At 44.9% G+C, this 16,673-nt stretch overlaps 2 protein-coding genes across 6 annotated transcripts in view; one reads left to right on the forward strand and one right to left on the reverse strand.

Moving 5' to 3' along the window:
- Positions 1 to 16,673, reverse strand: part of GRXCR2 (glutaredoxin and cysteine rich domain containing 2) — a 118,423-nt gene that overhangs the window by 43,566 nt on the left and 58,184 nt on the right. The window lies entirely within an intron of this gene.
- The window catches only part of SH3RF2 (SH3 domain containing ring finger 2), a 119,201-nt gene continuing 109,538 nt past the window's right edge, over positions 7,011 to 16,673 (forward strand). For all 5 annotated transcript variants that reach the window (XM_028146184.2, XM_054718010.1, XM_054718009.1 and 2 more), the window contains exons 1-2: positions 7,011 to 7,131; positions 8,115 to 8,598. In XM_028146184.2, coding sequence (XP_028001985.1) covers positions 8,221 to 8,598 — 378 coding nt within the window. In that variant the 5' untranslated portion in view covers positions 7,011 to 7,131; positions 8,115 to 8,220. The remainder of the gene's footprint in view (positions 7,132 to 8,114; positions 8,599 to 16,673) is intronic.

The raw sequence follows: 16,673 nt of genomic DNA on the forward strand, positions 1-16,673 counted from the left end.
TGCAATGACCACGAGGGAGCAGATGCTCAACACAGGAGCTGCCGAGCAACAGCAACTTTGCAGAGTGCTCTCTCAAACTTGGGGACTCCTTGGGGGATGTTGAACTGCCGGTTTTGTCCCGATCCCTGCAGGCCAGGCCTAGGAAGCCCACCTGCCGGAGGGACCCCGCTCACTCCACAGATGACCTTCAAACCTCCGTGTTGCCCCAGGTGCAGCTGGCCGGGGAGGGACTGTGAGAGGATGGCTCCAGGGTATGTCCAACCTGTCTCACCCAGTCCCACCCCACTGGCCACCTTCTAATCAATGTGCACAAATCCATGCACCAGGCCTCTCGTAGATAATACGAGGCCTGGTAGAAGCTTTTGGATAGCCTTTACTGAGTGCTTACTCTGTGTCACAGTCTTTGAATAATTTTATAAGCACCTTCTCAGTGTAGGCTCACAATAATCCTATGGAGTAAGTGCTATTACTAGTATTTTCCTTCCCATTTTACAGATGAAAAAAACAAGTACAGACTGTTTAATTAACTTGATCTAGGTCACACTCTTATTTGCTAAAATGGCACAGGCCTTCTGAACCCAGAGCTTATGCTCTCAACCACTATAGTAATTTAGAGACAATAGCAAAAAGAGGTCAATTACAGCTAGGACAAAAAGAGGAATTCAGATATTGCCAACCCATATCCTTCAAGCAACTTCTATGCACTAGACACTGTTCTAAGTGCTACCAACATGTATTAGGAAGTGTATTCTTTATGGAAAGCCAAGAAGTACATATTACTGGTAGTACTTTTATGGATGGGACTTAGAGCTATTGAGCACCCACGGTCGCAGCGCTGTTAGTGGTAAAGGTGAGTTTCCAAAGGATGTCCACAGATTCCAAGTCCCAAGTTTTCTCCTTAGGAATGCAGTAAGAATTCCAACACAAATGAGTTATCCTCATCACTCAGCAAATATTTATCAAGAACTTACTTGTGTCAGGCACCAGTGAACAACACAGACATGGAACAGAGATTATGTGGAAGAGAGAGACAATGTATAAGGACAAGTGAATGAACATATATAATATTACATAATTAATATATAATTAGCACCATTACAGAGCCCCCAAAATGTTCAATTGATTTGACAAGTTCATTTACAGTTAGTTTTAGGAAAATAATTCTAATTCCTAACCAAAAAAAAAAGAGGAAGACATTCGTTTCTCATGTATTTCATATTATCCTAGAAGACCTACCTATGAAGAGAGACTCCTGGGACTAATCAGGGTATTTAAGGAATTACTGAGTTTTGCAACTTCTCCACCTGTGATCAAAAGTACAAGATTGTGGTTACCAAATAGCCTAGGCAAATTTTCAGCTTTTGCACAGACTTGCCCCGAGTTTAAGAAGAATTAAGGTTGTATCCTGCTCCTGGTTTTGAATCAAAACATTTACTGATTTCATCAGAAAGGACACAGTAAAGAAAGAGGAGGAAAACCGGTTAGGAGAAAAGTGACTGATCACAGCCCTTTCCTTTTGGAAGGCACAGTAGCTTTTATGGATTAACATCTACTTATAGCAGTTTCAGAGCTTTGCAACGTAGTTTTCTTCTTAATGGATGTATTTTCAATTGTAATGCATATGCTATTAGTGTTACAGGATATAACTCCCCCTTTGTAAATGTTTTATTCAACCTATAATACGCTATTTTTGTCTCTGAAATTTTCTTACACCAATAAGATCTTCATTGTAGAAAAATTCCAAATACACATGAGCAAAATGAAAAAATTAAAATCAACTAATAAGTCTAGGGGTCAGAAATAACTGTTGCTAAAATTTTGGCATGCATTTTTCTAGTCTCAATATTACATATCTAAGTATCATTCCTAAATAACCTGGGCTCATATGGCTTGTAAGTTTCTATATTCACTTAATTGTGAATGTCCCTCATGTTATTAAATATACATCTCCACTATAATTTTTAATGGTGTATTTAAAACGCACACAGGGTGGGACAAAGTGGGTTTACAGTTGTAAGTACACAAAACAGTTTATTCTTATGTTATTATTTATTAATTATTGTATTATTTTCCATATGAACAACTGTAAACCTACTTTTGTCCCACCCTGCATATATCTCACCATTTATTTACCCACACCCATATTGTTGGACATTAAGGATTTTTTTACACTTTTCACTATTGTAAGTAATCATATGAGGAACATACTTGGTTGTATATCTATTAATTAGTATAAATTTCTAGGAGTGGTGTTTCAGGGTAGGGATATATAAGGCTTTGGCTGTACATATATTTTATTGGTTTCTTTTTCTTTTTACTTATTATTTCAAAATAAATACAGACTCACAAGAAGTTACAAAAATGCTACAAAGACATCCCTTTCACCTATCCCCAATCTTTCCTCAATGATAACATTTATAATGCATTATCCTATGTAATAAAAGGCTAATGTGCAAATAGACCAAATGGTGGAACAACCAGTTGCTATGATGCACACTGACCACCAGGGGGCAGATACTCAACACAGGAGCTGCTCCCTGGTGGTCAGTGCACTCCCACAGCGGGCGCACCTCTCAGCCAGAAGACAGGTGCACCTCTCAGCCAGCACTAAGGATGTACTACTGCTGGCTTTCGGACATCCCCCGAGCGCTCCTAGACTGCGAAAGGGCAAGGGCGCAGGCCGAGGTGAGGAACCCTCATCCCCAGTGCACAAATGTTGTGCACTGGGCCTCTAGGATAACTATAATACATTATAAGTAGAAAATTGACAATGGCACAATAACCAGACTACAAACTACTTGGGTTTGACCAGCTGAATTATTTTTTAATATTAATAGAATGATAAGATGCATTCTGACTTTTCTACTTTCCCCTCTCATATTCACTTTAGAACTTCCTTCTTATCTTTTGTAGAGGTGGGAATACAACTGTATTTACTAGACTACTGTCTTTATTGAAAATCAAGAGGAAGAAATGCAAGTAAGAACCTCTCACCAAAACCTCTCCACTGCTTCTAGAGCAGAAAATGGGTTGGTTCTTCCCTCCTTTTGATTCTTTGCAGACATCCCAATTCCTTTGTGAACAGTTTCCCAAAGCTAGGGGTACCCCAACACAAAATGAAGAACACGGAGTTGCACAATGAAAAAGTTCCTCATTTCTCCTCCACTCCTCTGATTACATCATGGAGGAAAGCCCTAGCTTAGGGCTAACCCTTAATGCCCCTCTAACATTTGCTAACCATACCTTTGTAACAAATTGTTCAGGCCTCAAGTTCAGGTCTAAGCAGGCAGTAGCATTTAACTAGAATTCAATGGCATTTTACTATTTTAATTAAGTGTGCATTTACTTTTTGCCTTCAAATTGCAGCAAGTTAAACTAGAGTTCCATTTACTGATGTACATCTGCCCAGATACAATTTTTTAAGAACACAACTTATTCATTTATAAACCGATTCAAAATCATTGATTAAGTAAGCATTACTGCCTGTCAGTCTCTGTGGTAACTATGAGGGACAGAGCAGTGACAAGACACATAAGAGGTTGCTCTCAGAGCTTACAGTCTGTTTGGGGGAAACCAGGCATTAAATAAATTATTATAACCTAATTACTGAATTATAATTGTGACACCTGTTATGAAGGAGAAGGGTAGGATTATAAACTAGTCATCAGAATCAAGAAAGGCTTCCCTGTCCAACCAGTGTGAGTCCACGGTTGAGCGTCGACCTATGAAACAGGAGGTCACAGTTCAATTCTGGGTCAGGGCACATGCCCGGGTTGTGAGCTCGATTCCCAGTGTGGGGCATGCAGGAGGCAGCCGATCAATGATTCTCTCTCATCATCGATGTTTCTCTTTCTCTCTCTCCCTCTCCCTTTCTCTCTGAAATCAATAAAAATATATTTAAAAAAAAGAAAGGCTTCACTGAGGAAGTGGCATTTAAGCTAAAATTTGCAGGGGAGGGGATGAAGAAAACAAAGGCGTGGTGAGGGGGGTGCCCAGAAGAGAGGAGGAGAAAGAGTGTAGCTAGAAAGTAGGTTGAACACAGAAAGAAAAACATGCACAAATACGCTGTGGCAGAGAAGCACAAACGGCCCTGAGTAAAGACAGCAAGCCAGTGGAACTGGAGTGAGTGGGTGAGTAGCAGGGAGATGTGTGGTAAGTGAAGGCAGGAGAGGTGGGCCTGTTAGGTGAGAAGAAGGATCTAGATGCTATCCTATGGTCAATGGGAACCCACAGAAGGGTTTTGAACAGGGGAACAATAGGATCAGCTTTGCAATTTTTTTTTAACATATATCAAGATACATTTGTGAATACAAGCAGCAGAAGCTCATAAAAGTCACACAGGTATTTTTTTTTTTAAGTACAGTGTGTAATCACCATGTAACAGGGCAAATATAAACAGGAGTGTTGATGGGGTGGGAGCAGCGGGGTGGTGGGCCGAGTTGGAGTCTGGGAAGGCATGCGCAAGTCACCTTTCTGTTTGTTTCTGAGGACTGCTGTTCATCTGATTTGACGCCAAGGTAGCATTTGGATAAGCCAGGATAAAATCCCCATTTAAAACACGCCCCCTTCTTCAGAAGCTTCAAAAGAAAATTTCTCAAATTTCCACCAAGACGAGCCTCGCATGTGGGTGGTGTTGGGGACCACCCACAAGGTGTGATCTGAGAAGCGCTGGGAGACCACTCCTGTTCTGTGTGAACTGTCTCCGGCCTCCAGTGGCGCCTAAGATGCTGCCATCACGATTCTGTTCTGCCGAATCTTCCTTCAGTTACCAAATAGGCTAGCACAGAGCAGCCCCCTCGATCCATCCTGCCTTCCTGGGACAGAATGCATTGTTTCTGTTTTCTCAGGGATGGGAGGGTTGGAAGCTTTTTCAGACCACTCACCATGGAGAGCATGGAGGGGCCAGGAGACTGGGCAGGTTCCAGAGAGTGACCGTCAAAGGAGCCCAAGTTCCTTTGACGTCATCCCTTTGTTTGGGACTGGCCCTGTGATCAGCTGGTGTGCACGCTATGGACATAGGTATAAAAGTGTGTGCATTTACACAGCAAAGGTATATGGATATACTTAGGGCATGTTCGTGACTTTATAACATGGGAAGCAAAAACGGAAAACAGCACAGGTCCTGGGATTGGACCCAACTGGGTTCAGATCACAAGCTCTGTAACCCTAGGAAAGTCACAGGACCTATCTTATGGGGCGGTTGGGAGGATGTAGAGATAATCTGTTTAAAGTCTTGGCACTGGTCCATGGCATACAGCAAGTGCCGCACAAAAGTTACTGTTAGGGTGATGCCTGTGCTTGTCCCTGTGCAAGCATACGTGTGCATGTGCATGTAGGTGCAGATCTGGGTGTCTAAGGGAGTGTGTTTAAGAACAAGAGAGGAAAGGAGGGAGAATGTTGCCCGCCCGTGCCCACAGCCGTTCAGGCACCAGAGCAGACCTGTCAGAGGGTGTGGGGACAGCTCCCAGAGAAAAGAGCTCAGCTTTGCCCCGTGGGAAACTAGGAAGGGACAGCAAAGGGCCTCAGCCTGCCAGAGGCTTCCTGATGAATCTATAAAAGTGGAGGGATGAGATAATGTTGAAGCGCAAAAAAAGCCCTCTATAAAAGGAAATTTTTTTTAAAGGAGTTAAAAACGGCCTCTAAAATTGACACGTCTCCAAATTAGGCCTCTAATTTGCTCCAACCTGAAGCTCTCCCCTATCTTGAGCTTCATTTATGTTTCCTTTTTCAGAACTGATTTGGAAGAACTTTGAAAAATGGGAACCACCACAATCTGTTCTCAGGCCTCTTGTTCCCCTCTTAAGATTTGCACAAGGAGTTGTATCTAAGTGCTTTCTGCATCATAAAGATAGGCCGTCCTGTGTTGAGAGGGAAGACCCAGGAAAAAGCAACACCCAGTCCTTAGTCCAGGTTCTGCCCTTAACTCACTGGGCAACTTCAAGGAATCTCTTGATCTCTCTGAGCATAGCTGCTTCATCTGCAAAAGGCATTGATTGGTCAATTTGGGTGATTATCTTTTGACTTCCTGACATACCAGAGGAGGGTTAGCCCCCTTCAAATATCTCTCCTCCCCTTAAAGCTATATCACCATATGACATCGTAGTTAAGAGCGCAGACCACCTGCCTCCTGCTAGCTGTGACTCCTGGGATGAGCTATTTAATCTGTGTCTTAGTTTTGTCCTTTGTAAAACAGGGTAAAGAAGAGAGTAGTGTATCATTGAATTGTTAAAAGGATGAAATGAGTTGATAGAAGTGAAATATTTAGAACAGTGCTTGACACAGGTAAGGACTACTCTAGTTTTGAGTAAGATTATTATTATTTACTTTATTAAATAATTTTGTAATTTTACATGAAATAATGTCATTGATAAATCAAAAAAAATAAAAGTATAAGCATTCTTTGGGGCTATGAAAAGTCTCTAGGGGGTCCGGGGAGAGCTGGGACCATTGCTTTTTCTTTTTTAAAACCCTATTGTGCTTTGATTTTTTGAAGGATGTATATGTACTACCACAACACTATTTTTTTTTTTAATTTAAAGAGATTGAACAAAAAGATCACAGAAGTCCCTCTCAAATCTCTAAATTCAAGAACTGGCTATGATTATTAAGGAGTAGTACTTTTTAGGTGTCCCGCTTATCTTTGTTATCAAAGCTACCATTCATATGTTTGACCTTTTCAAGAACTTCTTATAAAGGTTTAAAATAAGCACAATCACCCTCTCGTGTTTATAACTGAACGTGTTTCCACTTCTTGGATAGGAGAGAAACTGAGAAAGGTGAAAACATAAACTGTTAAGTACTCGGCCTTCGGGGCTGACCTAGACTCTGCCCCTTAGAATCTTTTCCCAGAAACTGACTCAGTTACATAAAGGAAGGACCCGCAGCAGAGAGTGATCTCAAAGAAAACCCGCCGCTGGCCGCCCAGCGGTGAAAGGGTTAACTGGGCTGGGAAAGGCGATCCCTTGATATGAGTAAGACTCGGAGTTGTTCAAGTTTTCAAAGCAGCCGCAGCGGCGGCAGCGTGGCTCCTGGCTCTGGGGGAAAGCGAGTTGGAGGGAGCCTGACGGAGCAGACCCAGACCGAGGATCAGGATCGAGCTGAGCTGAACTCAGCTGGGGTTACAAGCTCAAGGTTAGTGGCTGCCGCACACCTCCCCAGCGCTGACATCTTTGGAGAGTTGTCTCAGGAAGGCAAGGCGCCACCTCTCATCCTGGTGTGTCAGGTCTGCTCTGCTTCCTAGAGCGGCCACCCGCCCTTCTGCACAACCTCCCGGCTGCTGCCTTCACCCAGCCTCGGCACGGCGAGGGACAGCTGACCTATTCCCAGGAGGGTTTTCTAAAGGAAACTTACTGGAACAGGAAGACCACACACACACACACACACACACACACACACACACACACACACACCCTGTATACTCTGCTCCGTCTTGGTATTTGCGCAATCCAGAATTGCTATCTGCCTCAGTTGAAACTGAGAACAACTGTCAAAGTAACTAAACAGGCTGCTTGACTTGATCTTGTGGGAGGAATACTGTCTCCGAGGCTATGGCCTCTGTCTTTGAAAACCCGTTGCTAGTAGCTTTTCTTGTACCTCGCTAGAACAAAGTGAAGGGGGAAGATGCACTGTGAAGGAAATATTTCTGCATCTGCATGAGCTTCAGATAAACGTATGCACGTAACCTTAACTTACCTGCATGTGCTGCAGATGATAAACTTAAACCTAGGGGAGGGAGGACGGGTAGGCAGTAGCAGCTCCACACAAACTGCATTCTGAGGGCGCTCTGAATGACAGTTGGGGAAAGGACCCCCCTCCGAGCCTGGCTGGGAGAGGGCGTGGGGAGGCCTCTTCGTAGGCCAGTGCTGTCTCCGTGCTCTCGCCTTGCACATGGGAGGCGATGAGTAAGAAGTTGTCGCTGAGCTGAATGCTCCCTCGGATCCTCCAGCAGCAGGAGCCGGTCTTGTACCTGCCAGCACTGAATCAGAATGAGTCACTGAAACTTGGGTGCTGGCACAAAGTGCTCGCAAACTGCCTGGTGAGACACTGCCTCCATGTAGGTGGGATCTCTCTCCCAGCGCTCACATTTCTCCTCTCTTCCTCTCTCCCTCAAACAGGCAGGAGTTGGGACGCTCTGGAGAGCTCGTCTCTGCTCCCTTGGCTTGGCTGACCCTACCATGTGGACTCTGCCCCTCCGGATCAGATCTAGAGTTTTAAAATAAGATGGATGATTTGACGTTACTTGATCTCCTGGAGTGCCCCGTGTGCTTGGAAAAGCTCGATGTCACAGCCAAAGTCCTCCCTTGCCAGCACACCTTCTGCAAACCATGTCTCCAGAGGATCTCCAAGGCCCACAAGGGGCTGCGGTGCCCCGAATGCCGAACCCTGGTGTTTGGCAGCATCGAGGCGCTGCCGGCCAACCTGCTGCTCGTGCGCCTTCTGGACGGCGTGCGCTCGGGGCCGAGCCCCGGGAGAGGGGGCTCCTTCCGCAGGCCCGGCGTGCTGGCCTTGCAGGACGGCAGGAAGAGCAGGACTCACCCCAGAGGTCTGCAGGCCAGCCCGTTCCGACTCGTGCCCAATATCAGAATCCACATGGATGGGGTAAGAAAGATCTCTTTTGTTCATATCATGTCCACCTGGAGGTTGGATTTGCGTGTGCCAACAGTGAGGGTTTATCGCTTTCAGTTACGTTTCAAAAGAGGTGCCGCCAGGATTCCTGAGAGAGAAGTTTCTGTAGGGGCGTAGGCAGTGATCCTTCGACTGAAATTTGGTGGGATCCTGACCTATCTAATCCTTCCTGTGATTCTTAGAATTATGATAGCTTCCCGGTTCCTTGTGCAGACGGTCGTAGGATAAGGAAAGCCTTCTTGATTATATTTTTGGTCTTTCACTTCTGCCCTGAGGCCAACCCAGTGCATGGAAAATGCACGAAGGACGGGAAAGAGAGGGAAAACAAATCCAACTGCTTGTTGCTTTGGGGATCTCTGAGAAATTTCCAAATGTCAGCTTCTGTTTGAATGCTACCCAAATCCATCTTCCTGCCTCAACCCCCACCCAGTCATAAAGTGCTATTATGACAGTGTTCATTCACAATCCATTCAAAGCTATTAAGACTCTTGCAGCCCGGAGGTGGTGCAGGAGGGAGCGTCCGTGTGGGTGGACTGATTGACAGGAAGGCTGGGGAGTACAACAGAAGTGTCTTACTTTACAAAATGAACAAAACACATAACATGCACGTCAGCGGCTGCAGTATAAAAGCAAACGGAGCCATTAGAGCCATGTAGGATATGGCCCAATGATGCTTTTGGTGTTTGGACAGTGCGATCGCTCTGTCGAGCCGGGCAAGCACATCCCGGGGACTTTGTCCGACCTGGCTGGGAGCCTTGTTGGGAGAAGCTGTGCTAGGGCACCTCTCTCGAGAAGCATGTGGTCCTTGCCAGTCCAGCAGGATAATTTGCACTGTCACCCCAGGAGTCGGTGTGCCAGAGTGGACTTGGCAAGCTGTGGCCTGAGTCGCTGGCATACTTAGAAAGTCAAAGCTGCATGCTGTGATGTCTTACCTAAAGTGAGCTTTAATACTGGCCACAGAGTCCCAGGACTCCCCGCGGGGAAGAGTAGCCGTGGGAGGGAGTGTCTTCCAGATTCCTTCCCAGCTGAGAGCAGGCATGAGATGTGCATTCAGTTTTCTAAAATATTTCTTGTAACAGCTCACCCCTCCTCTGCTTCACGGCATCTTCAAGCCCCTGGGCAGTAGGAGAGTGTGGGAACGTTCAGAAGTGTGAGCGGGAAGAAGTGGGCACTGGCATGAATTCATCACTGCAGACTTTTCATCGCCATTGTGCCTGTGTGTGTGAAACATTCCAGAAAAGGGCCTGGCACCCTTCTTTGAGGCTCCCTACTAGGCCTAGCCATCAGTCAGAATCCACAGGCTTGGGAAAGGCAGGGTGGGGGTGGTTTATAGAGAATCTCATAGAGAATGGGCTCTATCTCCAGCCGCAAATCTCCCTTTGAATTCTCAAGACCCAGCGGCTCTCCCCTCCCCCACGCTGCAGAGTCGGACTTGCCTCTTGGCAGAGCCTCATTACTCACTAAGAACGTGTTAGAGACTGGGAGGAGGCCAGTCCCTTATCGCCGCTGAATGTGTTTGTTCATGTTTTTGTCTTTTTCCATGTGGTTATATTGCTGAGAAAAGGTAGCAACGAATGGATCCACAGCTGCAAAGTTGTTGCGCCCTAGAGGATTCCAGGCCCCTCCTGGCAGAGGGAGTTGTGGGGATCAGGGCTGGTCCTACGTAAGAGACAGCCTCTAAGATACTGCATGTCCCTGGAACTCTTTCACAGGGACTTGTAACATCAGAGCAAGGTGCCAGTGACGGCCCCTCCCCCGAGTCTCACCAGACCAAGTCCTGTCCCTGAGACTGAAATAAGGAACCAAGCCCTTTCAGCAAGGACCTGGTTTCCTAAGGATGCAAGAGAGCAGAGCTGGCAGCCACCCCACCCACCCCTTTTCTTCATTTTATTGAGCCTGCCTTTCCTACTTTTGCCACACCTCATCCCTGTAGCCTCTCTCAATGAGGACATGAACAGGCTCATTCCTGGATGTAACGATGGCTGTCATTCTGCAAACTAGTCTCCCAAAATATAGCTTTCTTTCCTGTAACTGTGAGAGCAGCCATGCCTCCCTCTGTTCAGAGAATTGAGGATGGTCGGGGCTGCCCCACTCTGTTCTGAGAGTCAGCAGAGTGGGCTGGCATCCTCACCAAGGAGACTCACCCTCTGGCCTCAGTGTACCCGATCTAGTCTCAACAATTAATAATACTCGCTACCCACCTGCTTCCACATACTCAGGTCACCTTAGAAAACATTCGCTATGGAATGCATATGCATTGCATGAAATGCAAAGCATCGTTTTTATCATTAATTTAAACTCACCGATGACTTTGGGCAAGCCACTTAAGTTTGCTGGGTCTCAATTTAAATTTCTGTAAAATAGGAAAATGCATTGTAAAAACAGAGAGCTATCCCCAGACCTAACTAATTAGTGTTTACCAAGCACTTTGAGATCCTTAGATGAAAGGCATTTGGAAGATCGTTATCATAGAAAACATTATTATTGACTGTTTATTGTGCCCGGCTGTGCATGAGGCATTCTACAAAACACAGAAGGAGTGACAGCCCTTGCTGGAGAGCATAATAAGTGTTGTTATTGAAGTTGAGTCTATGATGAGTCCAGGCCAGGACGACACTAAGTATAAAGTACTCCTCTACGGGGACATAAATGACCTGTTGTCACAGGGTACCACTTTGTAAAACACCTCATTCAGAGGGCCTCACGTTAGCCCGGCACTCTGAAGGAGCAAGTTTCACTTCCTGTCCGTGAGCTTTCTAAGTCTTCCCTGCTCACTCTAGTGAACATAGGCTCCTCTAATGAACAAGCGCATCAAGAACGTTTTGTTTGGTGCTCCTGTGCCAGCCAGCATGCTAGGGTGGAACCAACAGTCACACTTCAGGGTGCCAGCCCAAGACAGAAAAAATGGCCCATTGTGCCTACCTGTCTAAAACCCTCCCAAGCCTATTGTGTAAAAAGGAAACTTGAGAAATGGCTGTAGGTTTCTACAGCATGCAATTATTTCAGACCAGCAGGTAAGATCAACAGACTCCCGGGAGGCCCGTGACTGGAAATCCCACTGGTTCTTATTCCTTCCCAGACTGCCATCAAGCCAAAGGTCCTTTGCAAGCCTTTGAGAAGATTTTGGGCTCCTGAGTAGCTGATCTCTCTTCCTCCTCACTCTGATACCCTTCAGTAGTATTTCTGAACTAAAGATGGGCAATAAGGCGATGAAGCTAAGTGTTTGCGAGCTTAGGTTTGAAAATATCAGTATTCAAATCTTGCTTCTTCTCCTCAATAGTATAATTCCAGTGAGTCACATAAACCGCAGGGCCTCCAATTCTCCATCCGTAAATTGGAGGTAATAGTAATACCTGCTTCAGAGTGTTGTTGTGAGAAATAAATGAGATGATTCATGTCACTTAGCTCTTAGCACAGTGACTGGCTCAGATTAAGTGCTCAATAAGTGTTACCTGCTGTTGTTATTGAAGTGACTCAACACTTTCCACTCTAAATTACACGCCCTCTTTCACCCCCTAAGTGTTAACTAGGTGTCTTCCAGAGATGGTTCTTGGTACCCTGACTTCTGGCTTGTTTTGTCTCCAAATGATCCATGGCCATGAATCAGGTGTGTGATTCTTCCCGCATGTGCTGTCTTGGCAGCTCGCTTCCAAGACCCTTTAGGAGCTAGGAGTTGATTCTAGGAGGAAACTTGCCAACTAACATCACTTCTGCAAACAGCAAGCTCAAAGGAACACCTTATGCAGGGCAAGACCCTGGTGTCCTTCCCAGCATCACCCATTCTTCATTAATTTCCATCTTTCCTTTCCCCTGCTTCCCACTACCCACAACACAAAGGTTGCCGCCCTGGGTCTGGCAGGGCCGGACTTTCTCCCTTCTTTGTCAAGCAGCATGCCAACCACACACATTCCTGTCTCACTCGCCCTATCTCAGCGAGAACACACCTGCCACCTCCAGCACACAGACCAGGTCACTGTCTCCCAGAAACTTTTTCAGCTGGTGTTGCAAGCAACCGAGGGGGAAAATGAGGTCAGAGAGCACATGGGGGAATTGGGGCTGGTAGAAACCAGAAGGAAACCAGCCCCCATTTCTGAGTCTCAGCTCTTGTGTCCTGCAGCAAAGCTGTGACACAGACAGTGGTTTTTGCTACATTTGCAAAGGGACTGAAACCATCCCAAGCCCCTAAAAACAGCAGGCAGGTGCCACCTGGGTCAGCGAGGACCACATGGGGCAGATGGAGGGAGACAAAGGCAGGAACCGGGGTTGAGAATTCAGGAGATACAGATGGCTCTCCAGTTTCACACACATTTGCAAACCTTTTGAAAGACCACATGGCCCCATATTGGCTCTGCCCCCAAAATCTCTTGACATACCTCCTTGCTAATTAAAACTCCCTCCCTTTAATTCCTTACTGTAGTGTTTAAGGATTGTGGTCAAATGGAGCTGGGTCTGTGCTGGGATTCAATTATTTGTTAGCTGTGAGGCCTTAGGCAAGTCACTTACCCTCTTCAACCTTCAGTTTCCATTTTTGTATACTGGAAATAACAATAGCGTACATATATCAGAAGGCTATTACAAGATTACAACGAGATAATGTGTGTAAAAAGCTTAGTACACGTGCCTGGTACATAATAGATGCTAATAAATGTTAGCGACAGCAAATAACAATAACAATAGAGGAGAAAGTCTGCTGGCATTGGATCTGGAGTTCTTTGCACCCACATATAAGCATGCAGGTATCGCCATTAAAATTTTAAGGAAAGGGAATAGCAAAAGTAAAGGGAGTTCTCAAAAAGACAAAACTGTAGTGATGGGAAATTGTGGTTTTCAGTGTTTGCCAGGGGTTATGGGTTAGGAGAGGATGTGACTCTAAAGGGACAGCAGCAGGGAGATTTGTGGGGTGATGAAACTATTCTTATTTGTGGTGGCAGCTAGATGAATCTACCTATGTGTTAAAATTCATAGAAATATATACCAGAGGGGAAAAGTCAATTTTACTGTATGTTTAAAATCATTTTTAAAAGGGAGCTCATGTACATTTCCTTTCGTCTCTGCCTGATTTTCACCTAGCCCACCGATTTCCTTTCGCCTCTGTGGGTATTGGACCAATGCTGTTTCTGAGAAGGACTTTGCCATCATTTACATGGTCAGGGTCATCCCTGTATGTGGGCTCCTTTCTGTGTTAGCAAGCCATTCTGTTACCTGCTCCAGCTTTCCCATCAGTTAAAGGTGTCCGGCCAAACAGTGGACAAACACAACAGCTCATTCCCCAGGGGATGGCCTAGTCAGATGAGTAGGGCAGGAGGTTCTCCTTACTCAACCTCAATTATCCACCATGTGCACCCTACGGCATTAGGCAACGCATGTTTTTCGTGTTGTTTGCACTTCCTCTTATAAAAGGTTGCATGCCACATGTCCCTTCATACTCTAAAGAGATTATGGAATGAGGGAAAGTGCTTGTTTCACCCTTGACTGGAGAAGAGCATCCTCATCCACCCCTTCCAGATGCCACTGCATAGTTTTGGGCTTAGCTGGGACCAGCTCATATACAGCTCTCTTCAGTGTCTTCATCTTCTCTCTTTCTCTCTCATTTTAATTCATGCTTACATAGTAGACCAGTCTTTCACAAGTGTATACTGTACGCTACTAATGGATGTTCCATAGAGCTCCAGGGTCAAGAATAAAATAGACTTAAATATCATTATTACTTTTTGCTGCAGGACTTTTCAGAACTTTTAGTATGACTTGTGTCTAAGTGGTAAATTATAATAAAAAATATTCCCAAATTTCTGTGGCAGTGGCATCCCCGTCCTCCCTTTTTTATTAGCATCTTGAGTAATACTAATTGTCCATGGAACAAACTTTGGGAAAAGTTGTCTCATACTAATGCAGAGATAGCTGAGCCCCAAAGAGAACCCCTATTGTAGTTACAGATATTGACTCATTCCAAGAGGAGGTTTCGGTAAGTTCCTGCCATTAGAAGATATTTTTGGAAAACTGTTTGAAACTCCTTATCACCACCTTCTGCAGTATCTATTTAGCTCCCATAAGTAGTTTCTGGCCATAGGCAATGTGGGAATCTACACAGCAAGGTCAAGATTCTCACCTTCCAGTGCTTATGTCTAATGGTAAAAACAACCAGTCAGTATACATCCATGTATGTATACACACATAGATGTGCACACACATGCATACTATATATATTTAACTTAAAGATATTATCCATTGTAAGATATATTATTTAGTTATAGCTCTTAAGGGAAAAAAGAAACACTATCATGTTAGATATTCACTGTAAGATACATCCAATTTTAGAAGCAGTAAGATATGAAAAAAGAAGTGTCTTACTAAAGAGTACATATTGTCTGATTCCATTTATATAAAATTTTATAAATGGCAAAACTAGAAACTATAGTTATTTGGGAGGTAATGCAAATGTTTTATATGATGGTACATAGGTTTGTCTAAATTCATCAAACTGTACACTTAAAAGAGTGCATGTTTGTATGTAAATTGCAACTCAATAAGGTTCATTAAGACAAAGAACTCTTAGACTATAGAAATGATGATGAATGAAAATGTCAGACAGTTTGAGGGAATGAAGCTTGGCCAGTGAAAAGAAGCTTCCTAGAAAAAATAGGTGTTTTAATGGTCAGGAAGGACATGGTCAAAGGACAAAGAGGCAGGGTCCATTCTGGACACGTGGGTGCCAGGAAAGGCAGGACAGGACCTGCCCAACAGAACGATGGCTGGACGAGAGGGAGAAGGAAACGCAGAGAAGAGACTGGTGACTGGACGCCTGCTTCAAAGCCACCACTAGGAAGGCACGTGTCAATTACTCTGTAATAGTCTCTCCACAGCTCATTGGTCACATGTCATCACATGGCCCATGGGCTGTATTTGCCCGATGGATGCCATGCAGCCAAACAAGGTATTTCTGCTCCAAGTGGATGGCTAGGTAAGTGAGGAGCAGTCTCCACTTCACTGGCAGACAGTCGTTCTTTTCCATCGAAATGGTCAGGTGTCCTGCTAACCCTCGCATGCAGGAACACCAGCCAGCAATTCCAAAGTAAGTGGTAAAACACAGGAAAGCAAAGACAAACCCATTCTACATGAGCAGCTTCCTGCAACTTCGTTCAGTGTCAGCCCCCAGGGTCACACCACTCCAGATCCCCGGCTCAGAAGCCAGGGCATTCAATAGACTGCTCCTAAGCACTTACTCTGTGCTAGGCTCTGTCTTGAAAGCTCACACCATCGAAAGCTCATTCCAGAGATGCTCACGGGCTGAGACTCCAGGACTCAAATAGTAGCTGAGTTCACCTCTGAGCTCTCTCATTTCTCCAGTCTTTTTTTACAAGCACAAGGAGAACAGGCAAGTTGTCTTATCTCTCAATACTGTGCTCGGAGCACCCAGCCTACAGCTTGGCTCATATCAGGAGCCTTAAAATATTTTTGGAATGGGTGAATAAATACATTGTACACTTCATGGCATCACAGAATGACTCCTCCTGATACAGAATGATCACTTCCTGAGTCAGGCCATTATAGAGCTGTGTGAGGAGTGCACAGCACGTTATATTAGGCATAAAGTCATGTGGAGACGGAAATAGTCTAGATGTGGGTTACCCAACGATGTACCTTTTTTTGTGACAAAGAGTACTCTCCTGAAAACACAGTGGGCAGGTTCAAAACCACTTAGCTCATGAGTTGCTAACCCTTAGAAGATAGGAAATGGCATTCCATATATGGCTAAACTTCTGCATCAGACACCACAGATTTCATGTGCTCCTTTGATCTCAGAGGAAACACTTGATCTTGACTTAATTGACACTTAGTCACAGGGATACCAGTGACAGAAAGGAAGAGTCTCTAAAAGATTTTGCTGTTGAATTAGGTGCTAAATTGACCTGACCTCCTATATGAAGGGAAGATAGCATTTCAGGTAGGAATGTGGCCCCTATACCTCTCATGCTGCCAAACCTACATCATATCTGTCTATATATAACACACAGCACATATTTGTCATTTTAGCCTTCTGTATGTGTATA

This window comes from Eptesicus fuscus, chromosome 6 (assembly GCF_027574615.1).
Source record: "Eptesicus fuscus isolate TK198812 chromosome 6, DD_ASM_mEF_20220401, whole genome shotgun sequence".
Taxonomy (NCBI): Eukaryota; Metazoa; Chordata; class Mammalia; order Chiroptera; family Vespertilionidae; genus Eptesicus; species Eptesicus fuscus.